This window comes from Protopterus annectens, chromosome 3.part1 (assembly GCF_019279795.1).
Source record: "Protopterus annectens isolate FY-2018-M chromosome 3.part1, PAN1.0, whole genome shotgun sequence".
Classification (NCBI taxonomy): domain Eukaryota; kingdom Metazoa; phylum Chordata; order Ceratodontiformes; family Protopteridae; genus Protopterus; species Protopterus annectens.
This window is the reverse complement of record NC_056732.1, coordinates 734,313,116-734,335,791: the sequence shown is the minus strand read 5'-3', so window position 1 is coordinate 734,335,791 and position 22,676 is coordinate 734,313,116. Positions and strand designations below refer to the sequence as shown.

The 22,676-nt window shown below is 41.4% G+C and overlaps 1 protein-coding gene across 1 annotated transcript in view; it reads right to left on the bottom strand.

The window, feature by feature from the left end:
- Positions 1-20,248, bottom strand: part of EBAG9 (estrogen receptor binding site associated antigen 9) — a 651,930-nt gene extending 631,682 nt beyond the window's left edge. The window contains exon 1 of the mRNA XM_044067091.1: positions 20,136-20,248. Within this exon, the coding sequence (XP_043923026.1) occupies positions 20,136-20,218 (83 nt within the window). The 5' untranslated portion in view covers positions 20,219-20,248. The remainder of the gene's footprint in view (positions 1-20,135) is intronic.
- Positions 20,249-22,676: the final 2,428 nt, after the last annotated feature.

Genomic DNA, 22,676 nt, shown 5'->3' with positions numbered 1-22,676 from the left:
GTAAAGTTTTTTGCATCTGAGCCTTTTGTGTTGTCCTAATTTGTTTTTACTTAACAGTTTGGTCCATTCTTTGACCGGAAACCCTCGACAGCTACAGATCAGAGTGTACCGGTGGTCGAATACTGCGCAGGAGAAGCTACTGAAACGGTTCTTCTTGAAGCACAAAGACCTCCGACTGAACTGTCGTCTTGAGAGGCTGGCCACTTTTCTGATCTGTGGCCGAAGAGCGGTCTCGAACTGGTTGACCCAAGAGGCTCAGGTAGGAAGATTTTTGCCTTTTTTCTGTTTTAGATCAGGGACTAGGTTACAGTAAATGTTATTGTCATAGATTTGTTGTACAGATCAGGGACATAAGAAATGACTGTATATTTTGTCATAGATCAGCGAAACAGAATAAGGTAGGCAGTTATTCTAGATAAACTGTGTAAGGAACAAAGATACCACGTGGTAAAAAAAAGGGTTACGTAACATTTTCTTTTGACATGGGAAATCAGTGCACTACCGAGATCCGCCCCTAACTGATGACGCAAAATATATGCAATTACAACGAGCAGATAATGTAAGGTATTATACAAAATGGGTTAATAAATACGAATTTGACGGTAAATTAAATAGAATTTCGTTAGTTAAACTTTTAAAACAGCTTAAATCTGACGCAGAAGGTCAGGCAAAGAAACAACGGCAATTAGGCATTCCTCAGGCACATAGGTGGATTGAGGAAGTGAACCGAAGGGAACAGAAAATTAAAAATGCGAAAGCATTATTTTTAGACAAAGAGGATAATAATACAGTAATAGCGACGGCCCCTCCCCCTCCGCCCCCTCCAATGCCTTTTTTAGGATATGAAGCAGGAGGACAGGCTAGTCCACCTCCACGTTATCCTGAAGTTGCAGGAGCATTAAAACCATTCATTAGAGAACCTATTGAAACTAGATCCCGGACACGTAAAACACTTAGGGACACAGATTTATATCAAATAGGGAGAGACTCACTAGAAGAGAGTGAAGAAATCTGTCCACTAATCGAGGTACCAAACCCTCAGGCAGGACAGGAAGAGCAGGACCCAACTCTCCTAGTGTATAGACCATGGACACCGGAAGATATTCGGAAAGCTACAGAGGGAATCCCTCATCCGAAAATTAATTACACAAAGTTTTTACAAGATTTACACGGTATGAGACTAAGTTACCATTTAAATGGGGAAGAAGTAGAAAAGGTAGTTAGACAGATTTTGGGTCCAGACTAGCACATGATTTGTGGCACCTGGAACTCTCGTGACGCACAACTTAAACCACTCCTACATAGTGACGCAGAATTAGATACTAGAGTGAAAGGTCTTACAGACCGAATTTCTGAAAAATGGAAACCTAGAGCAGATTGGACTTGCATTAATCAATGCATACAACAAGATAATGAAACTGTAGATGGGTACTATAGTAGATTATTGGAATGTTTCAATAACCATAGTGGTATGGCTATTCCTGAAAGCCAGACAAATGATAGCTCATATGAACAGCAACTGAAAAATGCATTTTTGAAAGGTTGCATTGCACCTATCAGTAGCTTTATTACGAAGCATATGATAGATCATCGAACAAGCAGGCTACAAGCCTTACTTGAGTATGCTAGACATGCTGAAAGACATTTTAACAGTAAAAAGAAAAAGAAGACACTGGTCTTCACAGCAGAAGACGGAGCAGAGGTCTTCGTTGTACAGGGGGGTAAAAAGGGTAAGAAAAATACTCAGGGTAATAAACAGTCTGACAAAAGGTCAGAAGATTTTGAAGAAAGAAAAAAGAAAGGTGAATGCTTTAAGTGTGGTAAGAAAGGACATTTAGCAAGGGATTGCAGGCTAAATAAAAAGGCGACTACAGAAGATAAAGATAAAGGTGATGAGGACTGACTATATGATAGCGATGACAATCAAAAATCATCAGGAAAGGCTAACAAAGGACAAATGTAAATATAGTAGAAGGAACAGAGGAAGTGAAAACAGATGTAGAGGATGAAGAAAGTGAAGTTTTAGACTTAGCATTATTAAGCTTAGAGCTCTATTTGGCAGACACAAAACCGGAAGTTACACTTCTGGTGGAAGGAAGGGAAGTGAAATTCTTGTGCGACTCAGGAGCGTCTCGAACTTTGATACACCCTTCAAAGTTACCAGAACATTCTGAATCACCTGACTATATATTAGTGAAAGCAGCAAATGGACAGCTATATAGGGAGCCACTCTCCCATGATATAGCAATAACTGACCCAGTTTCAGGTATGACTCAGAAAAGTAAAATTGTAGTTTCTGCAAAATGTCCAGTAAACTTACTGGGAAGAGACCTTATGCAGATATTTGGCATAGCAGTAGTTCCTACTATGCAGGGTATGGAAGCACAAAGACAAATGGATACTTTTGTGGTGCGATCGGAGGGTGAAGCTTTTTACTGGTACAGCCAGGACCTAGTTACGACTGGTCCAGGGGCAGTAACCGAGGAACTGATGAATGTAGCCATCAGTAAGGTCCCCACCCTTGACACCGACCAACAGCATTTGTTACATTGTACTCTATACTACTGTAGCATGCCAGGACCTGATAAGGAATATGAGCAAGAGTTGTTCAAAAATCCCGCTAACAGATTAGTATTACGAACCTTATATTGGGATACTGAGGAAAACAGTGTAGTAAGCTGTTCATTACCTCAGGAATTCATGAAACTGTACAAATCTAATAGATTGCCACATGTCAGCTTGACAAAGAGCAAGGATGTGAGATGGGCAGATTTAGGAGAAAAAGTAACAAAATGGGAAAAACAAACTGATTTAGAATTATCAGAACAGGGAGTACAAAAACAGAAATTGAATTGGCTAACATAGACACGCCCAGTTGTACACTTGCAACATAGTGAAGACAGCTGATTGGCATTCTTGTTAGAAGAAGAAGAAGAAAAAGCCTTTTGCGATATACCAAACATTCTTTGGTCAACAGGCAAATCAGATGTAGGACTTATTCGAACAGCAGGACCAGTAACCATTACACCTAAATCAGCATTTAGACCACAAAAAAGACAATACCCCTTGAGGAAGGATGCAGAGCAGGGAATCAAGCCTATAATAGCAGCATTACTCAAGGAAGGAGTACTGGTAGAATCTCTAGATTCACCATGTAATACCCCTCTATTTCCTGTTAAAAAAGCAAACGGGGAATGGCGGATGGTACAGGATTTACAAGCCATAAACAATGCGATAATACCCAGAGCACCTACGGTGCCAGATCCACACACTTTGTTGAACGATTTGAAGCCACAACAAAAATATTTTACTGTGGTAGATATAAGCAATGCTTTCTTTTCAATACCTATACATCCTGACAGCCAGTATTGGTTTGCATTTACATTTCAGGGTAAAGATATACCTATACTCGGCTACCGCAGGGATATTGTGAAAGTCCAACGATATTTGCACAAGAAATGGCTAGCAACCTGGCAGGATTTACTCCACCAGGAGGTAGTCAGATTCTACTTTATGTAGATGACATCTTGCTAGCAGCCCCCACCCAACAGCAATGCAGGGAAGATACAATAGCATTATTGAAATTTTTAGCAGCACAAGGACACAAAGTAAACAAAAGTAAGTTACAACTTTGGAGAAAACAGGTTAGATACATAGGATATGTAATATCCAATGAAGGTAGAATACTAGACGTAGATAGAAAAACAGCGATTTTACAGGCACCTAAGCCAACAACCAAGAAGGAAATGATGTCCTTTTTGGGTACGACTAATTTTTGTTGAAGTTGGATATCGAACTATGCTTTAGAATCTGCTCCATTGGCTGATTTTATATATAAAACACCAATGGCAGCACAAGATGTATTACAATGGACACCTGAAGCAGAAACAGCTTTCTGCAGACTAAAACAATCGATAGCTTCATCATTAGTTTTAGGACTTCCAAATTACCACAAAAGATTTTTTCAAACCGTAGATTGCAAACAGGGATACATGACGTCAGTTTTGACGCAGCAGCATGGGAGTAAGCAACGTCCCATAGCTTACTATTCCTCACAGTTAGATCCAGTGGCACGATCATTGCCTCACTGTGTGCAAGCAGTAGTCGCAGCTGCAATGGCAGTACAGGCTTCGGCCTCAGTGGTGTTATTCCACCCTCTCACTCTGAGAGTGCCTCATGCAGTCGCGATAATTTTACTGCAAGAAAAAATAGCATACCTATCTCCTGCTAGACATCTTTCTTGTATGACCATACTGCTGAGCCAACCTCATATGGTAATTGAAAGTTGTACAACATTAAATCCATCAACGTTACTTCCGACTCCTGTGGATCGCACACCACACAGTTGCCTGCAAGAAATTGAGCAAATAACTTTGCCCAGACAAGACCTCACTGATATGCCCTTGGATGATGCCGAGGTGACATTTTATGTGGACGGTTCATGCAGAAAGGATCCTACGGGGAAGGATCTAGTAGGATATGCAGTAGTCACAGATACTGAGATTTTAGAAGCCCAACCCTTACAGCATAACCTGTCTGCTCAAGCAGCAGAATTGATAGCCTTGACACGGGTTTGCACTCTAGCGAAAGACAAATGTGTGAACGTATATACTGACAGTCAGTATGCTTTCTCTACAGTGCATGTTTTTGCGCAGCAATGGAAAAATAGGGGAATGATAACATCTACTGGCAAACCGATTAATCATGCGCAACTTATTTTAAACTTATTAGATTCTATTCAGTTACCTACCAAAGTAGCTATTTGTAAATGTGTAGCTCATACAAAACAGGATTCGATTTCAAAAGGTAATGCATGAGCTGATGCAGCTGCAAAGCAAGCAGCCTCAGACTCAGAAATCTTACTTTTGAATGAGGAATTACAACCCTCTGAGATTTTAGATTTAGAAATGTTGAAAACAATGCAGACATTAACTACAAAAGCTGAGAAACAGAAATGGGAGAGACGAGGTGCAATCCTCGAGAATGGACTGTACATCTCCAAGGAGAAAAAGCCAATATTGCCGTCTAATTTATTTAGATATGCAGCTTTGTTGAGCCATGGGCAGAGCCATGTCTCAACAGGGGGGATGGTACAGTTAGTTAATCGAATATTCCAAACATATGGATTCACGAACTTTACACAAAAATTTTGTGCAGCATGTCATATTTGTAATAAACATCATGCACAAGGAGCATTCAAACCCAAGCAAGGGAGTTTTCCTATACCACCATATCCGTCCCATACTATCTGTATGGATTTCATAGAACTAAGCTAATGTGAAGGGAAAAAATACTGTTTAGTGATTGTAGACATGTTTTCCAAATGGGTAGAAGCTTTTCCTACTAAAAATCCGGATGCAGCAACAGTGGCAAAAGCCCTAATAAAAGAAATAATTCCTAGATTTGGCATACCGGAAAGAATCTATAGTGACAATGGGACACACTTTGTAAATCAGACAATTCAACAACTTGGGAGATTCTTTGGGATCTCCTTGAAGAATCATTGTGCTTACCACCCACAGTCTGCAGGACTGGTGGAAAGGTACAATGGAATTTTAAAGAACAAGTTGAGGAAGTTAATGAATGAAACACAGAAGAATTGGATTTGCTGTTTGCCTTTGGCACTGCTGAACATGAGAACAGTTCCAAATGTAAAGGGTTTGACCCCCTTTGAAGTGATATTTGGAAGGGCATATTATGTGCCACAGTGGAAAGCTCTCATGCCTGCAGAGCTAGAAGCTGACAGCTCATTAGCTAATTATATGAGGAAATTGTTAACACATAAAACTGTTTTGCAGTTGAACTCTTTTTTCAGATAAGGAACAGACCAGACCATTAGAAGCGGTGCTGACCCCTAGGTCCTGGGTTTGGCTGAAGGTCATAAAGAAGAAAAATTGGACGAGTCCAAAGTGGGAAGGTGCGTACCAGGTACTCTTGGCGACGCCTACTGCAGTTAAAGTTGCTGAGAGGTCGTCCTGGGTCCACCTGACGCACTGTAAACTGGTAAAGAATTTTCAGCTTGATGGACATTTTGTGACTGATACACAACAAAGGCAGGATGGCCAAGAGCAAAATGAGTAAAAATACAAACCAACCCCGAAGATATTGTTTAACCATCTTGCTAACTATACATCTATTGACTATGTTTGTGGTGACTTTCCTTTTGTTGTGGTTTTTCCTGCATATAACCGCACAAATGAAAGTGGAGAAACGTGATGAACTGTCTATAGACTGGCATCCAAACTTTAACACATACCTAGCTATGAAGCGTGTATATGTAGAGACTATGAACGTTTCACATTGCTGGGTTTGTACTGCTATACCAACAGCATATGGAGGACTGTTGATGTCCGCTGTCCCCTTGGGGATAAATGAGACATGGGAAAATTTACTTTTTGATACAGGTTCTGTGAGATCACAGGACAAGATTGCATTGTATTTGCCTATTACACAGAGGGGAATTGTTTGTTTCTATAAAAATGACACACTCCAAGTTGGATGGAGTAACTGTAACATAACTGTATCTTACAAATGCTATATTAAGGCTAAAGATAAAAGTACTAGTTTAGCACAAATTATGATTCATATTTGAACTTAATGAAAACAACCATAAAAGATGTGCAGAAAAATCCTGAATTGCATAAACAATTGTCTGTTATAGACAAGAAAATGTTTCATTCAGAGTTAACCCGCATCAGTACTAAAGTAGAAAACTGTTATTTTGTTTGTGGGAAAAAGGCATACAAATGGCTACCTGAGAATTGGTCCGGCAGTTGTTTTTTGGGTTATCTGGTTCCAGCTATAAGGCATACTGCAGAATTACCTCTAGGTAAGATACGAAACGTAAGAGATGTAGCCCGGAAAACTGGAAATTCAGTCGAGAAACCTGCAAATCCAGTGGGAAAAATCGAAGCTGGTTGGAAGGATCATCCATCTGTAAAAGATAAAGAGAAATTGACTCATATGGACTTGAGTGACAGTGTTATATCCTGGGCTGGAATATTCCCAGCCTATGGAGCAGTCAAATCAATCTGGGAGCTGAGAAAATTGTCAAAGCTTCTCGAAGTAATGAGTAATGCAACTTTTTCCGCTCTTGAACTTGTGACTGATGAACTGAATGCAATGAGAACTGTTGTGCTACAAAATCGAATGGCTCTTGACTTCACCCTAGCGGCGAGAGGTGGTACGTGCGCGCTTATCAAAGAAGAATGCTGTGCGTTTATACCAGACAATCGACATGAGATAAATGATCACCTAGAGGTAATACAGCAGGTATCGGCCATGACTGAACCAGGCCCAAACCCACTGACAAACTTTTTCCAGAATCTATTTGGTGGGTGGGGTTCAATCCTAATGAATATTCTGATTGCTATTTGTGTTGTTCTGCTCTTATTAGGAGCATGCATCTGTTGTGGGATTCCCTGTATGAAAAGATTAGTCAGAGAATTTGTTGATATATCTGTAACTGAAACTTTGTACCAAGACATTGAACTGGACCTATTGGTTCCAAATGAAATTCTTTCTGAAATATAAATCAAATGACTTGCCTAGTTGAAAGTCCTTATAGAAGAAGGCTAGGGAATGATATGATATTGTTTATGTTTCTGAATAGAATAAAAAGTATTAAAAGGGAGGAAAATGTTAGAAAAATATGTATTTGAACATATATAAAGTGCTAGTTTAAAAGCAAATAGTATGTAATGCATTTTATTCTATTTTACAATATGGCAGTAAGAATGATCTTACATGTAATTGCTTGAAGCTTTGGAGCTGCAGTGTGATTGAACTCTGTCCCTGGCAGTAGCCAGCTCAGCAAGCTTATGTTTTTCACTAATGATTATCTGCTGGGTCAGGAAAATGAATGTATAGAGCATTGAAAATCTTTCTTCCTTCCTCTGAGATGGTTGGCCTTATAATGTTATCAGAGATAAAGCACAGCTGCTAGAAGTAATGTTGCGAGAAGAACAAAGAAGTGTATTACAAGACTGAACTGACTATTGTATTCGAGCAGGACTGAAACCTTGAAAGAATAACATTTACAGAAAGACATTATAACTGACCAGGTGCTTTGCAAGGCTGTATTATTCTCATGGGAAAACTTTTAAAAAATATAACATCAGCTTTTTCTTATGAATAGAATATTGTAGACTATAGTGATGTAGGTTGCCCTATGACTGACCACGTCAGTAAGGTGGGCACAGCTTGAATGTATGGTTATAAAATGAAGAATACTTCCTGTATTTTGCCAGACAAAACTCTATACTTGTATTGTATGGTATTTTGCCTCCTGGTGTACACTAGTAAAGTTTTTTGCATCTGAGCCTTTTGTGTTGTCCTAATTTGTTTTTACTTAACAGTATCTAACAATTGTGCTTTAACATGATCAGGCAGAGATTGCTCCTTAAGCCAAGCATGTCTTCTAAGCACAGACCCAGTAACAGCAGCCCTGCAAGAGGCCTCCAAAGAATCAAAACCACTTTGCAAAGTATGTTTTCCAACTTGTTCAGCTGAATGCAATAAATCCTGTAAATCCTTATTTTCCACACAGTCAGAAATCAACATTATTTTCTGTTTAAGCAGCCCCATGATATGCTGCTGATATTTCAGAATATGGAATTGACAGTTTAAAGCCCTGACTGCCAAGGTTGCAGAAGTATAAACCTTTTTACCCCATCTATCCAGTGCCCTGGAGTCTCTATCAGAAGAGGTAGGATTTTTAGCAGTAGAAGCCTTAATGCCCTTGAGCCCCTGAGAAATAGTTTCACGATCCGCAACAGGATTTTTGAAAAGGAATTTGTGGGAGTCAGGAACCCTGTAGTATCTGTCTGGCTTACAAGGGGCTGGAAGCAGAGAATCAGGGGCCATACTGGATTCTGAAAACACATCATCAACAATGTCTAGTACAGGAGGTACAGGCAAAGGCCTATGCTGAGGAAGAAGAAGGAACTCCCTAAGCCTCTTTTTGGATTCAGACAAATCCTGTTTTTCTCAGTGGAAATGCTCCCTTAAGGTATGTAAAGTTTCCCCAAAAGAAATATTCTCAGGAGGAGAAGCACAAGGAATGGAATCCTCTGCATCAGAGTCCTCATAAGTAGGTATGGACAAATCCTGTTCATTAGAAGAGTCAGAAGAAAGAGTCCTGTTCAGAAGATTCATAGTCAGGTTCAGCCCTAGGCCTCTTAGATGGGGGGGGGGTTGACTACCCCTGATTAAAGTAATTAAATCTTCAGCCATTTTGATCATTTGTTTTTTAGGCATAGGGGCCTGAACATGTGGCCTGGGCGTCAGTTTAGACATAGATCAAGATTTTGCCCTTAATACTGAAGGTGGTGTCGGTTTAATACACAAATCTGTAGGCCTGAATACACCCTCAGAAGCCAGTGCCTGCACAGCGGCTCCGGACCCATCCAAGGTAGAGACATCCGCGGGTTCCATAGGTGAAGCATCTCGCGGCATACCGGACTCCGAATGGGTCTCAGTAGAGGCCTGCATATCAGAAGTAGTGGGTATCAGGGGCTGTAAAAGTGCCTCACTGATTACCGGCGAACTGGTGACTGGCTAAGGAGAAGAGTCATCGGCAGTTTTGGACCTCAATGGCCTGTCTCTGTCTTTTCCTTTGCGTTTTTTCGGTACTGTGGTAGTCGGATTGCTAACCGATGTTATTTCTGGATAATTAAACCGAGAACCGAAATATTTAGAAGCAAAATTTACCGATGAAGGATAGTGCGCTGATTAAATAAAGCACAAAACCGACAACAAGGTACATTGTGGTCAGGGCCTAGGCATGGAATACAGTAGAAATGGAAATCCTTATGAGGTATTTGCTTCCCACAAGTAATACAATTATTAACTTTTACTGACATCGGTAAGGAGCAAAAAAGTGTTTCCCCAACGGGGTACTTAGCTTTTTAGTTGAATACTTCGGTTCTGAAACTCGAAAATGAAAATTTCCGTAGTCGGCCGACCAGCACTTGCGAACTTGCTTCTGCTTCGGGCACCGCGTGGCAAGAAAGACTGATGTAATGGCGTCGGCTGCATCTTTTATAACCCTGACGACCTGACGTCATGGAAGAAGGGACAGCAACCCACCCCAAGACTTTGTTAATCACGCCGACTGAGGGTAACCTGCCAGCAGATTACCCAAATGTAATGACTGCAACAGTGAAACAAGAAGAACATCCACTGTCTGCTTGAGGGATCACTTGCGCGGCCGAAGAACTGATCTGCTCAAATTGTCTGCTAATGCACTGGATTTCACCAGGATATACATTACAATTAGAAAGCACTGGTAAGACACTGCCCACTGCCAGCCCTTCATGGCCTCCTGACATAATGGGTAAGAATGAGTTCCACCTTGTTTGCTGATGTACCAGACCACCGATATGCTGTCTGCATGGAATGAGATCACACCCACAAGGAGTCCAGGACAGCCCATAATGCAAGGAGGACTGCCTTCATCTCCAGTACACTGATGACGTAAAGACTGGCCTCATCTGGAGACTACGTACTTTGCACTGTCTTCCCTTCAAAACATTGTCTTCACCCTAAAAGGGATGGGTCTGTCATCACTTCTGCTCCTATCAAGGGGAGAATGAAAGGACAGCCTAATGAAAACCTACGAAAGTCTAGCCACCATTAAATATACTGCCTAAAAATCTCACTGAATTTGATCGGATGAAACATCGGGTGATGAAGAATGGACCACTAAATACAGAGGGTTCACTGTGATACCTGCAAAAGGAATCTGTGATGAGGGGACCAGATTGATGTATGCTGCCGTACAACTCAAGAGACAATGGAAGGATCCTGCTGGTGGAGATTGGCAACAGTGGACTTATTCTTGACACAAGAAATTTGGCAATCTGCTTTTTTTTGGCAGGCAACATTATTAAATTTAAGTCCTTATTATGTCCTTATTATGTCTAGTCAATTCAGATCTCGTGTCCCAGCTCAAACGCATCACTTCCTTAGTTACAGACATTTACTCCCCCAATAGTTCCAAAGGAGTACTTTGCATGGAATTTTTAAAATCTGCAGCCGTGTACACTTTCAAAACCAAAACAGTGTGCTGGAACAGATCAAGAAAACAGACACCCCACTTAAGATATTTAAATGCTTTAATAACATCTGCAGAAACATAAGTAAATAAATAAGTTTAATGGCTTACAAACAAACCAAAGAATTTCTGTCTTATTATTGAGGACTTCATCAGGTTCTGATGAAGTCTTAAATAATAAATACACCACACTGGCATGCTATTGCATTTTGGCCAAAAATCTTTCCACCTATCTAATGGTGTACACCACCTGTCATTCTGCCTTCCAGCTCAGAAATGGAATGCCCATCGCAGTGCTTCATATATGAATGACTTCTGGTATGATCGATCACTTGCAGTCCCATCACAAAAATAATTTTCTGTTGAACTATTGTTGAAATAGTGGAGGAAGGAGGTAAGTAATCAGTATGTAATAAACCTGCAAATTAATTAATTACTTTTTTCTAACCTTTTTGAAAAAATACTTTATTATTGCTCACCTTCACATATATCACAAAGTATTACACTGTTATAATCATTGTAAAGGTATTCAAAATAGTAAACCAATTTACACTTCAAATTGTACGTTATTCAAAAATTGTTTATAAAGTAAATATAGAATATAACTGTTGTGCTTCATTATGATTCTAGAATTTCCTGCATTTGAAACAGCATTCCCTACTTGTCAGTATTATTTCATATTTTCATAACTGTGAGAGTTGCAAGTCACTGAATGGCATGGTATGAAACAATCTAGAGGGAGATAGAGAAGTGCACTGTCAATGTCCTCTTATAGTACACTAGACTGGAGTTACTGCTAGTTCATGCAATATTTGCATATGTACACTATGAAGACAAAGGTAATGTCAAGCTAACAGCTGATAAAACTGCATTCTACCCTTTCCAGAAGAATTATTACTGTGTACAAAATGGGGAAGAAATGGGTTGATATCACTGTGTACAAAATGTGGAAGAAAGGGGTTGATTCTCATGTTGTAACAGACTGTGAAGCTTAGCAACCTGACATGATCTTGGGAGTCGAGCTACTGGTACTCAGGATTGAGAGAAGCCAGCTAAAGTTATTTGGGCACTTAAGAAGGAAGACCCGAGTAGCATCCAATAGTAAATATACCTGGAATGATACTTTGGAGGAGGACCAAGGGCAGAAAAAGGAAATGCTGAACACATTACAACTGTCAAATGGCATAGGAATGCCATGGTATCCCACAGTAGGAACAGGAAATGCTTGCGAGGGTACAGAAGTCTGGTCTGTCATGTTCAGCATACTATGACAGTGACTTTCAAAAGGATAAGCACTTTAGAAATTGGAATGATGGATGGGTGGAAGTATGAGTAGCTCTGCTCACAAGGTTCTCAAACTGCAGAAAGCCTTGCTCTGTCATACAGAGTGAACATGGCAACCTTATGAAGGGACTTTATTTACAATGCATGCTTCCTTTCAGTCATTATCCAGTGTTTATAGCCATAGCTGAGGATGGAGACAAACTGCCTGGCATATTAATTCAGCACCACGATGCAGTACAGCAGCTGCACTTGTGCAATAGTCAATCTATTGATAGGTTCATAGGTGGTTCATAGGTGGTTACGAGGCAAGCAGCAGAATTTGAATCTATTGTTTTGGTATAAGAGGACTGTATGTTTATTCTTATTCATCTGATGAAGTCTTTTGGACGAAAATGTATTTTTCTGGAGTGTTTATGTGTTTAACAAATTTGAATTTGCACTAAGGTGCATCCCTAGTGTATGGTTCTTTGTAGCAGTTTGCTTTGGTCAAACTTGTTACTAGGCTATCGGCCCTACAGCCTCTACAAGCCTAGCCATGTTAATCCCAAGTATCCCCCATTTGCTCTTTTTGGGTAGTCTGCAGGATGAATTTATGAACGGGTCTATGATCAACACTGGCTACCACTGTCCATGAGGGGGACATGGGTGCCACCCCAGGGGTGAATATGCAGTCTCCCATCCAATTATCTAGGCTGCTTTTGAATATGGTCAGTGAGGAGCTCTGTTTTATGTGAACAGGAAGTCTATTTCATAGAAGCATCAGTCTCTGGGAGACCTATCTGTCTCTTCAGCATGTTCTGTTAATGTCACAAGCTAGGTTGAGATCACTATAGAGAGTGACTCATGTGCCATTTGACTTGTGGATGTGCAGCATTTCCATTAGGACAGGGTTGGACATTGCCCTATAGGCTAGGCACAAGTCACCTCTCAGCAGCCTATAAGATACAGAGTAAAGTGACAGGGCTTTCAGCCTGTCCATGTAGGTCATGGTTTGCAGTCCCTGCATTTTCTTAGAGAGAAACCTCTGAGGCCTTTCCAGCTACTGCAGGTGTCTGGCGAGGTACATGCAAAAGGGCGAATTATACTATATTATTGGTCTGATGAGGACTGACTACAGTGGAGTTATAACATCCCTTGATGTGGATGCTATGCCCTTGTTTATGAAGTGCGCTACATAGAAGGCTCTCTTTACTACTGTGGTAACATGGAGGTCAAAGTTCAGGCTAGCAACCTGTGTTCCCAAGTCTCACACCTCTGGAATGGAACTCGGGTGGGTGCTGTCAATATTGTAATTTGTAGGGAATTCCATTTTGCCAAAGAGAATAATAATGCAATTCTTGCATTTAGTTTTAGACCATAGCTTTGGCACCAATCATTTGTTTGTGTTAGCCTTGTTGTGATATGTTGACATCATTAGGGGACTCGATTGCTCCCAATTTGCAATCATCAACGAACTTGGTGAGCCAAAGGCCATCTACTCTGGACTTCTGAGAAACAGATGCCAAGCAGTAAGGGGGCCAGCACAGATTCCTGTGGTACTCCACTGATGATGGGTCTACCGGTGGAGGTGGAGTCACCAATTCTAACAGTGTGTGTTCTGTCAGTGTGAACCAACTGGCTACCCATCTAGTAACATAAGGATTAATCCCCATCTGGGAGAGTTTCTCAACGATGCTACAGTGGGGAACTGTGTCGAAAGCCTTGACAAGTTCGAGATAGGCTGTGTGTATTGTCTTACCTTCGTCCATGGCTTTGTGACATTCTCAAATAAGTCTGCAAAGTTTAATAAGCATGAGCTACCCTTAAAGCCAAACTGGGTTGGATCCAGCGTTTGGAGGTGGCCTATGTCCTTGTTGATAAGGTCCATGACATTCCTTTCCATGGTCTTGCAGATGGGGCTGGTTAGACTTGTGGGTCTGTAGTTCCCAGGTTCAGCTGATGGCCCCCCTTTGTACAGGGAGATTACTGTTGCTGTTCTCCATTCTGCAGAAACACAGCCAGTTCTCAAGCTGTGATTAATGACAGCACAAAAAGGGTCCGCTAGGTCTTGTTTTAGATTGTTTGGTAAACAACCTAGATTATTATCTGGTCCCATTGAGGCAGTGTTTTTGGCCTTGGTGAGTCCTCAGATGACCTGTTCTCTAGAGAAACTGCACAGAGGGCTGATGTCAGGTAAGCTTTGGGAAATGGTAGGCGGCGATGGGGGGGGGTGAAGTTTGCTCTGAATTTGTCAGCTAGCAGGTTGACAATACCTTCCGTGGTAGTATGAGTGATCCCATCTACAACCAGTTTGGCACATAAAGTACAGTTGTGTACACTTACCATAAATGTAGATGTTCGAGTGTATTCACTGTTACAGTCATTACATTTGGGTAATCCTGCTGGCAGGTTGCCCTCAGTCAGCCTGAATTCCAAAGTCCTGGGTCCTGCGTCGACTGCTGTCTCCCCTTCCCTAACGTCAGGTCATTAGGGGGTATAAAAGATGTGGCCGATGCCATTTTCTTTAGTTTTTCTTGCCCCAGGTGCCCCCCTAAAAGGGTAGCCAAAATGTATGTGTGTATGTATGTATATATATATATATATATATATATATATATATATATATATATATATATATATATATATATATATAAATACATGCACCAATATAAACTTTACCTTCATCTACCAGCAAATACACCACACAGGTTGTATAAATCAGAGAAGGAAAGATAGGTTCCATCAGAAGAAAGAAGGATGGCGGGTGGGTAACCTGGACTGCAACAGTGAATAAACTTGAACATCTACATTTATCGTAAGTGTACACAACTGTACTATGTTCTTTGTGTTTCACTGTTGCAGTCATTACATTTGGGTAGAGTCCCAAAGCTATGGATGGGAAGCTGGAGCTAAACAGCATTAGGAGCGGCTATGAGGCCCTGCAGAACTGCAGTGGCAAAGCCTGCCCTGGATTTAGAGTAGAGTGGCAGATGATAGTGCTTAGTAAAGGTGTGCACTGAATTCCAAGTAGCAGCCTCTAAAATGTTTTTGATTGTTACTCCCCTGAGAAAAATTGCTGAAGTGGCAGCAGCTCTGGTTGAATGTGGCCTAATGCCCTCAGGCACTGGATTGCCATGGTGTAAGTAGCAGAAACTAATGCAGTGGCCTATCCACTTTGAAATAGTCTGCTTTGAGATAGCCTTTCCTTGTGATCCTGCAGCATATGCCACTAGTAATTGCTCTGCCTTCCTGAAAACTTTGGTTCTGTACAAGTAGAATCTAAGCTGTCTGTGTATGTCCAAAGAATGCAGAATTCTCTCCCCCTTGTTCTGTGGATTTGGATAAAAAGTTGGCAGATGAATAGTTTGGTTAAGAGACACACTGGACACCACCTTAGGCATAAATGTTGGGTTTGCCCTCAGAGACCCTGTCTGGATAAAAAATGATAAAAGGTTCCACAGCCATGAGTGCCTGTAGCTCTGAAACTCATCTTGCAGAAGTTATTGCTAGGAGCAGAGCTGTTTTCCAAGATAAAAACTTTATATCAGCAGTAGCAGCTGGCTCAAAAGGAGGCAGGGTGAGTTTTTCCAAGACATAGTTGAGGTCCCATGCAGGCATTAGTGATCTCCTTGGAGGCCTTACGTTTTTAGCTCCTCTAAGGTACTGTTTTAATAAGGGATGTGAAAAGATTGGGGGCTCTGTATTGTAATGAGCCGAAATGGCAGGCATGAATTTTAATACATGAAAAAGAAAGGCCTTTGTCCAGCATCTCAGTTAAGCATTGTAAAATCTGAGGAATATTTGGCACAGCTGTATCAGTTCCTTGTGCCTGGTTCCAAGCACATAATCTCTTCCATTTTCCAATATAAGATTTTCTAGTACTAGGCCTTCTGGCCTCCAAGATGACATCCATCACAGCTTTACTGAGAGCTGTGTTTTGTATGACTACCTTATCAGCCATGCTGCCAGGTTTAAAGTCCTGAGTTGGCTGTGCAGGATCGGATTGTTTTGCTGGGACAGTAGATGAGGTATCTGAGGTAAGGTCCAAGCTGGGCATTGAGACAAATTCTTTAGGATTGGGAACCAGCACTGGCAGGGCCAGTCTGAGGCAATCAGTATCATTTTTGGCTTCTCCTGTCTGACCTTTAGGAGTACCTTGAGGAGGAGAGGCAGTGGGGGAAAAGGCATATACTGATAGGGCGTCCACTGTCCATGCTTGTCTGTGATAAGTCTTTGCACAGAATCTTTTTATTTGGTAGTTGTGAGGGGAGGCAAATAGATCTATGTCCAGGCATCCCCATTTCCTTCTTATCATGCTGAAGACTTGTGGATCTAGCTGCCACTCGTGGGGATCCATGAGGTTTCTACTTAGTTCGTCTGCCAGAGTATTTTTCCTGGCAGGAATTGTGCCTGCAGATGTACTTGGTAAGTTAATGCTGTGTCCCACAAAGTCATGGCTAGTCTGCAAAGGGGGTAAGAATGTGTGCCCTCCTGCTTGTTTATATACCGCATGACCGTGGTGTTGTCTGTCTTTATCAGTAGTTGTCCCAGATGAAGTAGGTCCTTGAAGGCTGTCAGGGCATTCTGAACAGCTAGCATCTCTTTTTGATTGATATGTAGATGCATTTGGGTTGAGGACCATGTCCCCTGAATGCATCTTCCTGCCATGTGGGCCCCCCAGGCATAATCTGATGCATCCGTTGTTAGTGTCTGCCTGGCTGGGGGTAATGTGAATGGCTGTCCCTTGTTTTGGTGACAGGCCTTTGCCCACCATCGAAACTCCTGTTGTAGGCAGGGAATGAGAGCAACCATTGTTTCCAGGCTGTGGCAATGTTGAGTCCAAACACATTTTAGGTACCATTGAAGTTTCCTCATATGCAGTCTTGCATATGGAATTAGTAGGATGCAGGATGCCATGAAGCCCAAAGCCTGCAGACTTTTTCTTGCAGATAACTGGGCCCTTGTTGCCAACATTTTGAAATAGGTAGTCAGTTGCCTTTGTCTGGCGTGAGATAAGCCATCTGGGCAGTTGTATTTAAGCTTGCACCCAGGAATATTCTCTCTTGAGAGGGTACTAGCTTTGATTTATTTTCGTTGACTATGTACCCTAGGCATGTTAGAAGTCTTTTCACAAACGCCAGATGCTGTAGAAGAATGTCCTTGTTCTCTGCTTGAATTAGACAGTCGTCCAAGTAAGGATATATTTGTATTCCTCTTTGTCTGCAGAATGCAATTACTGGTGCCAGGCACTTTGTAAAGACCCTGGGTGCAGTAGATAAGCCAAAGGGCAGTGCAGAGAATTGGTAATGCACTGAGCCAGTCTTGAATCAGAGGTATCTTCTGCATAATTGTCTGATTGGGACATGCAGGTATGCCTCTCTTAGGTCTAGAGTCACCAGCCAAGCGTTCTTGCCCAGCATGGGCAGAAGCTGCTGCAAAGTCATCATCTTGAATTTTGGTATATCCAGGAATGTGCTCAGAATAGATAGGTCCAGTATTGGTCTCCAGTTCTTGTCCTTTCTGGGTACCAGAAACAGTCTTGAGTAAAATCCTTGTCCCTGCTCTTACTCTGGTACTTGTTGAATGGCCCCCATGTCCATGAGGGATGAGACTTGTTTTTGTGCCTCTGCCCATTGATTTTTTGGCAGATCTGGCCAACAGTTTGCCTTTAGCAGGGTATGGAAATGGAACTTGTACCCTTGTGACACAATATTTAGAACCCACTTGTCCTGGGTTATAATGTGCCAATTTTGAGAAAAAAGTGCTAATTTTCCCCCTAAGGGTGCTGCCAGGAGATAAGTGCTTGGTGCAGGCAGGGGGAAATCATTGGGACTGTTTCCTGTATGGTTGTGATTTGTCTTCTCCAACTTTGGAGGTAGAAGCACCCCATTGCTTTGACCTGTTGGAACCTTGCGCCTGGGATCTGCCCCTTTGAGGTCTGACACAGGAAAGGATCAATTATTTGTAGGCCAGTGTCTACTAAACCTAGGTGGCTGTACTTGTAAAAAATCTTTGACAGTTTGCATAGATTTAGCTTTGTCCTCCATTTTCTTTAATACCTCCTCTGCCTTAACACCAAACAAAGTATCATGCTGTAAAGGTGCATCTAATAATTTAACTGACATGATCAGGCAGAGTTTGTTCCTTTAACCAAGCATGCCTCCTAATTACAGAACCCGTAACTGCAGCCCTGCAGGAGGCCTCCAAAGAATCAAAACCACATTGCAAAGTATGCTTTCCAACTTGTTCAGCTGCATGCAATAAATCCTGCATTTCCTTGTTTTCTGCACATTCAGGGTTTAATATCATTTTCTGTTTAAGCAATGCCATGACATGTACCTGATATTTGAGCACATGAAATTGACAGTTTAAGGCCCTTATAGCCAAGGTAGCAGATGTGTAAACCTTTTTTCCCCATCTATCCAGTGCCCTAGAATCTCTGTCAGAGGGGGTAGGGTTTTTTTGCAGTGGAAGCCTCAACTTCTTTGGGACCCTGTGAAATAGTTTCTGGGTCTGCAGCAGGGTTTTTAAAAGAAATTTATGAAAGTCGGGGAAACCCTGTAATATCTGTCAGGCTTAACAGGAGCTGGAGGTAAGGAGTTAGGGGTAAGACTAGACTCCGAAAACACGTCATCTACAATATCTAACACAGGTGGAATGGCTAGTGGCCTGTGTCGAGGTAGTAAAAGGAAATCCCCGAGCCTCTTTTTAGATTCTGAAAAATCTTGGCTCTCCCAGTGGAAATGCTCCCTCATGGTATGCAAGGTTTCCCCAAATGAATAGTCCTCTGGAGGAGAAGCTGAAGGTATAGATTCTTCAGCATCAGAATCCTCATGGGGGGAAGAGAACATTCCTGATCAGAAGAGGAATCAGAAGAAATAGAAACTTGATCTGAAGATTCACAGTCAGTCTCTTGCCTAGGCCTCTTATCAGGAGGGAGATGGGAACCCCTGATCAAGGTAATTAAGTCTTCGGCCATTTTGAGCATCTGTTTTTTGGCATAGAGGCCTGTCCACGTGGCTCTTGAGTTTGTTTCTTTGCTTTAGAAGGTGCTTTAGTCTTTGAAGCTGAGGATGGTTTAATGTAAAGATGCTTAGGTCTGAATACACCCTCAGAAGCCGGTGCCTGCTAAATACAATTATTAACTTTTTCTGACATCGGTCTGGAGCAAGAAAAAAAGTTTCCCCAATGGGGTACTTCGCTTTATTGAAGACTTCGGATCTGAAACTCGGACATGAAAATCTCAGGAGTTGGCCGACCGGCACTTGCGAATACTAAAGAAAATGGCGTTGGCCGCATCTTTTATACCCCTGACGTCAGGGAAGAGGTGACAGCAGCTGACGCAGGACCCAGGACTTTGGAATTCAGGCTGACTGAGGGCAACTGCCAGCAGGATTACCCAAATGTAATGACTGCAACAGTGAAACTTGCAAACAATATCCTGAGATACTTAAACTTCTCCACCTGAGGTAGCCAAGTCCTCTCACTGAGGGAGAGCAATCCACTTTTTTCTTTTTTTTTTGCGCAGGCGAGATCCATAATATTGGAATGAGAGGTGTAGAATTCTCATCCAAGCCTCTTTACACTCAGCAGCAAACTTTTCCAGTACACATCGGAGATCAAAATTACCACACCATTTATTCATAAAACAATCAAGACCATTTCACCACTACTTTTGAACTAAAATAATGAAAACTAAAGTATCCAAGATTTTATGTGTGTGTGTGTGTGTGTGTGTGTGTGTGTGTGTGTGTGTGTGTGTGTGTGTGTGTGTGTGTGTATGCTTAATTTGTCATTTTAACCAGAAACGTCTTACCTGCATATCAGTCTCTTCAAAAAGGACAACAAGGATACAATGCACGTGCATATCTTAAATACTCTAAACTGTGACATGGCCATGTTAATCACGTTCACCTATTAAAAGAAAACAATAAATTATCAATGTTTAAAATTAGACAAGACTTAAAAATCATCTGTCCTGAAACAAACAAATACTCTTTTTTTATGTAAAGAATGTAACAATAATCAAGAAGCAAAAATGGGCTGCTTTCCTGGACTGCAACCAATCTCATGACAACTCCCAGGCTTATTAAATAATCACACTTGCGTCTTAGAGGAGTCAACTTTGTCCACATTTCAAGATGCATCTCCAGTGTCCATGCACTTCAACTCACTCCCCCAACTTTTTAACCCTTAAACAGTATAGCAAATAAAAAAACACAAATATGAATAACTACTGAACTTAACCAGAAAGCAAAGCTGTGTGAAGTACATACCAAAAATGTACTCAGCTGATCTGTGAGGGTATCCTCTTCAGTGGGTTATCTTGGGTTATTATGATTTCCTCCTCCTGTAATCCCCAGTTCAGCTTTTTTTTTTTTTTTTTTTTTTTTAAATGTTCAGCTCCCCTGCTTGGGTATGCAACTCCTTCCTGCTGGCACACACCACAATATCATTTGTCAGAGCAGGACAGCACACACAGCCTAACAGCAGTGCACCTACATCCACAGCGCAAGCACAATATCGAAGACTGGAAACAAGATCTATCCTTGCCCAACTTGTACAGAATTCTAACAACAGACATAAGAATGAAGAACCATCCAAACACGGAAGCACAGATAACTGACATAGTGAGTAATTGTATATCCATATCTGTGTGTGTGTGTGTGTGTGTGTGTGTGTGTGTGTGTGTGTGTGTGTGTGTGTGTGTGTGTGTGCACAATCTATATCTATATCTATATATTGGATTAATTTGCCAAAGTAGAGCATTGATCATGTCTGACCAATTTCAGTCTCAGCCCAGGGTCAAACAATGACCACAAATACAAAACAGACAAGAGTACAATAACACACAAGTGACAGTAAAACAGTACAATGGTATTGTAGTGCTTAAAATACAAGGTAAATCCAATGTATTTATTTTCAGTATGTACATACATTTCGAAAAATCTGAAACATTATAGAGTAAAGTTAATTAGAGATTTGAAAAGGAGCAAAGGATCTTAGTGTTTGAGTTAAAACTGGAGAAGAGTTAAAAGTAGACTTAAGTGATGTGATCTGTGGGGTAACGGGTACATTCTGCTTATTTAACTAAATGTGATTTTATACTAGAGAACAAAAGTTGGCAAGTGGGAGGAACTACCACAGTTTGGGCCTGAGAACTGAGCATGCATAGCATGTAAGTAGCAGAAACAGATGCAATGGCTTATCCACTTTGAAATTGTCTGCTTTGAAATAGTCTTTCCTTCTGATCCTGCAGCATATGACACTAGTAATTGCTCAGTTTTTCTTAGAGCTTTAGTCCTGCTCAAGTAGAATCTTAGCCGTCTGTGTACATCCAAGGAATGCAGAATTCTCTCCCCTTTGTTCTGCGGATTTGGATAAAAATTTGGCAGATGAATTGTTTGGTTAAGAACTACACTGGAAATGACCTTAGGCATAAAGGTAGGTTTTGTCCTCAGAGACACCCTGTCTGGGTAAAATATGATAAAAGGCTCTACAGCCATGTGGGCCTGTAGCTCTGAAACTCTTCTTGCTGAAGTAATTACTAGTAGCAGAGCTGTCTTCCATGACAAGAACTTTATATCAGTGGTAGCAGCTGGTTCAAATGGAGGCAGGGTGAGCTTTTCCAAAACATAATTGAGGTCCCATGCAGGTAATGGTGATCTTCTAGGAGGCCTTACATTTTTGGCTCCTCTAAGATACTGCTTTAGTAAAGGATGAGAAAAGATTGGTAGCTCTGTATTGTAATGAGCCGAAACGGCAGAGGCATGGATTTTGATTGATGAAAAAGATAGGCCTTTGTCAAGCATCTATATGCGGTTCTGCTGTATCAGTTCCTTGTGCTTGATTCCAAGCACAGAATCTCTTCCATTTGTCAGCATAAGATTTTCTAGTACTAGGCCTTCTGGCTTCCAAAATGACATCCATCACAGCTTTACTGAGAGGAGTCATCTGTATGATTACAGGATTAACCATGCTGCCAGGTTCACAGTTTGTAGTTGATTGTGCATGATCCGATTATTTTGCTGGGACAGTAGTTGTGGTTTTTGAGGCAAGGTCCAAGCTGGGTATTGAGGCAAGTTCCTTAGGATTGGGTACCAGTATTGGCGGGGCCAGTCCGGGGCAATTAATATCATCTTTGGCTTCTCTTGTCTGACTTTTAGGAGGACCTTGGGTAGAAGAGGCAGAGGAGGAAAGGCATAAACAAATAGGTTTTTCCAACTGAAGGATAGGGTGTTCACTTTCCATGCTTGTCTGTTATAAGTCCTTGTGCAGAATCTTTTTAGTTGATAATTTTGAGGAGAGGCAAATAGGTCTATGTCTGGGCTCCCCCATTTCTTTGCTATCATGCTGA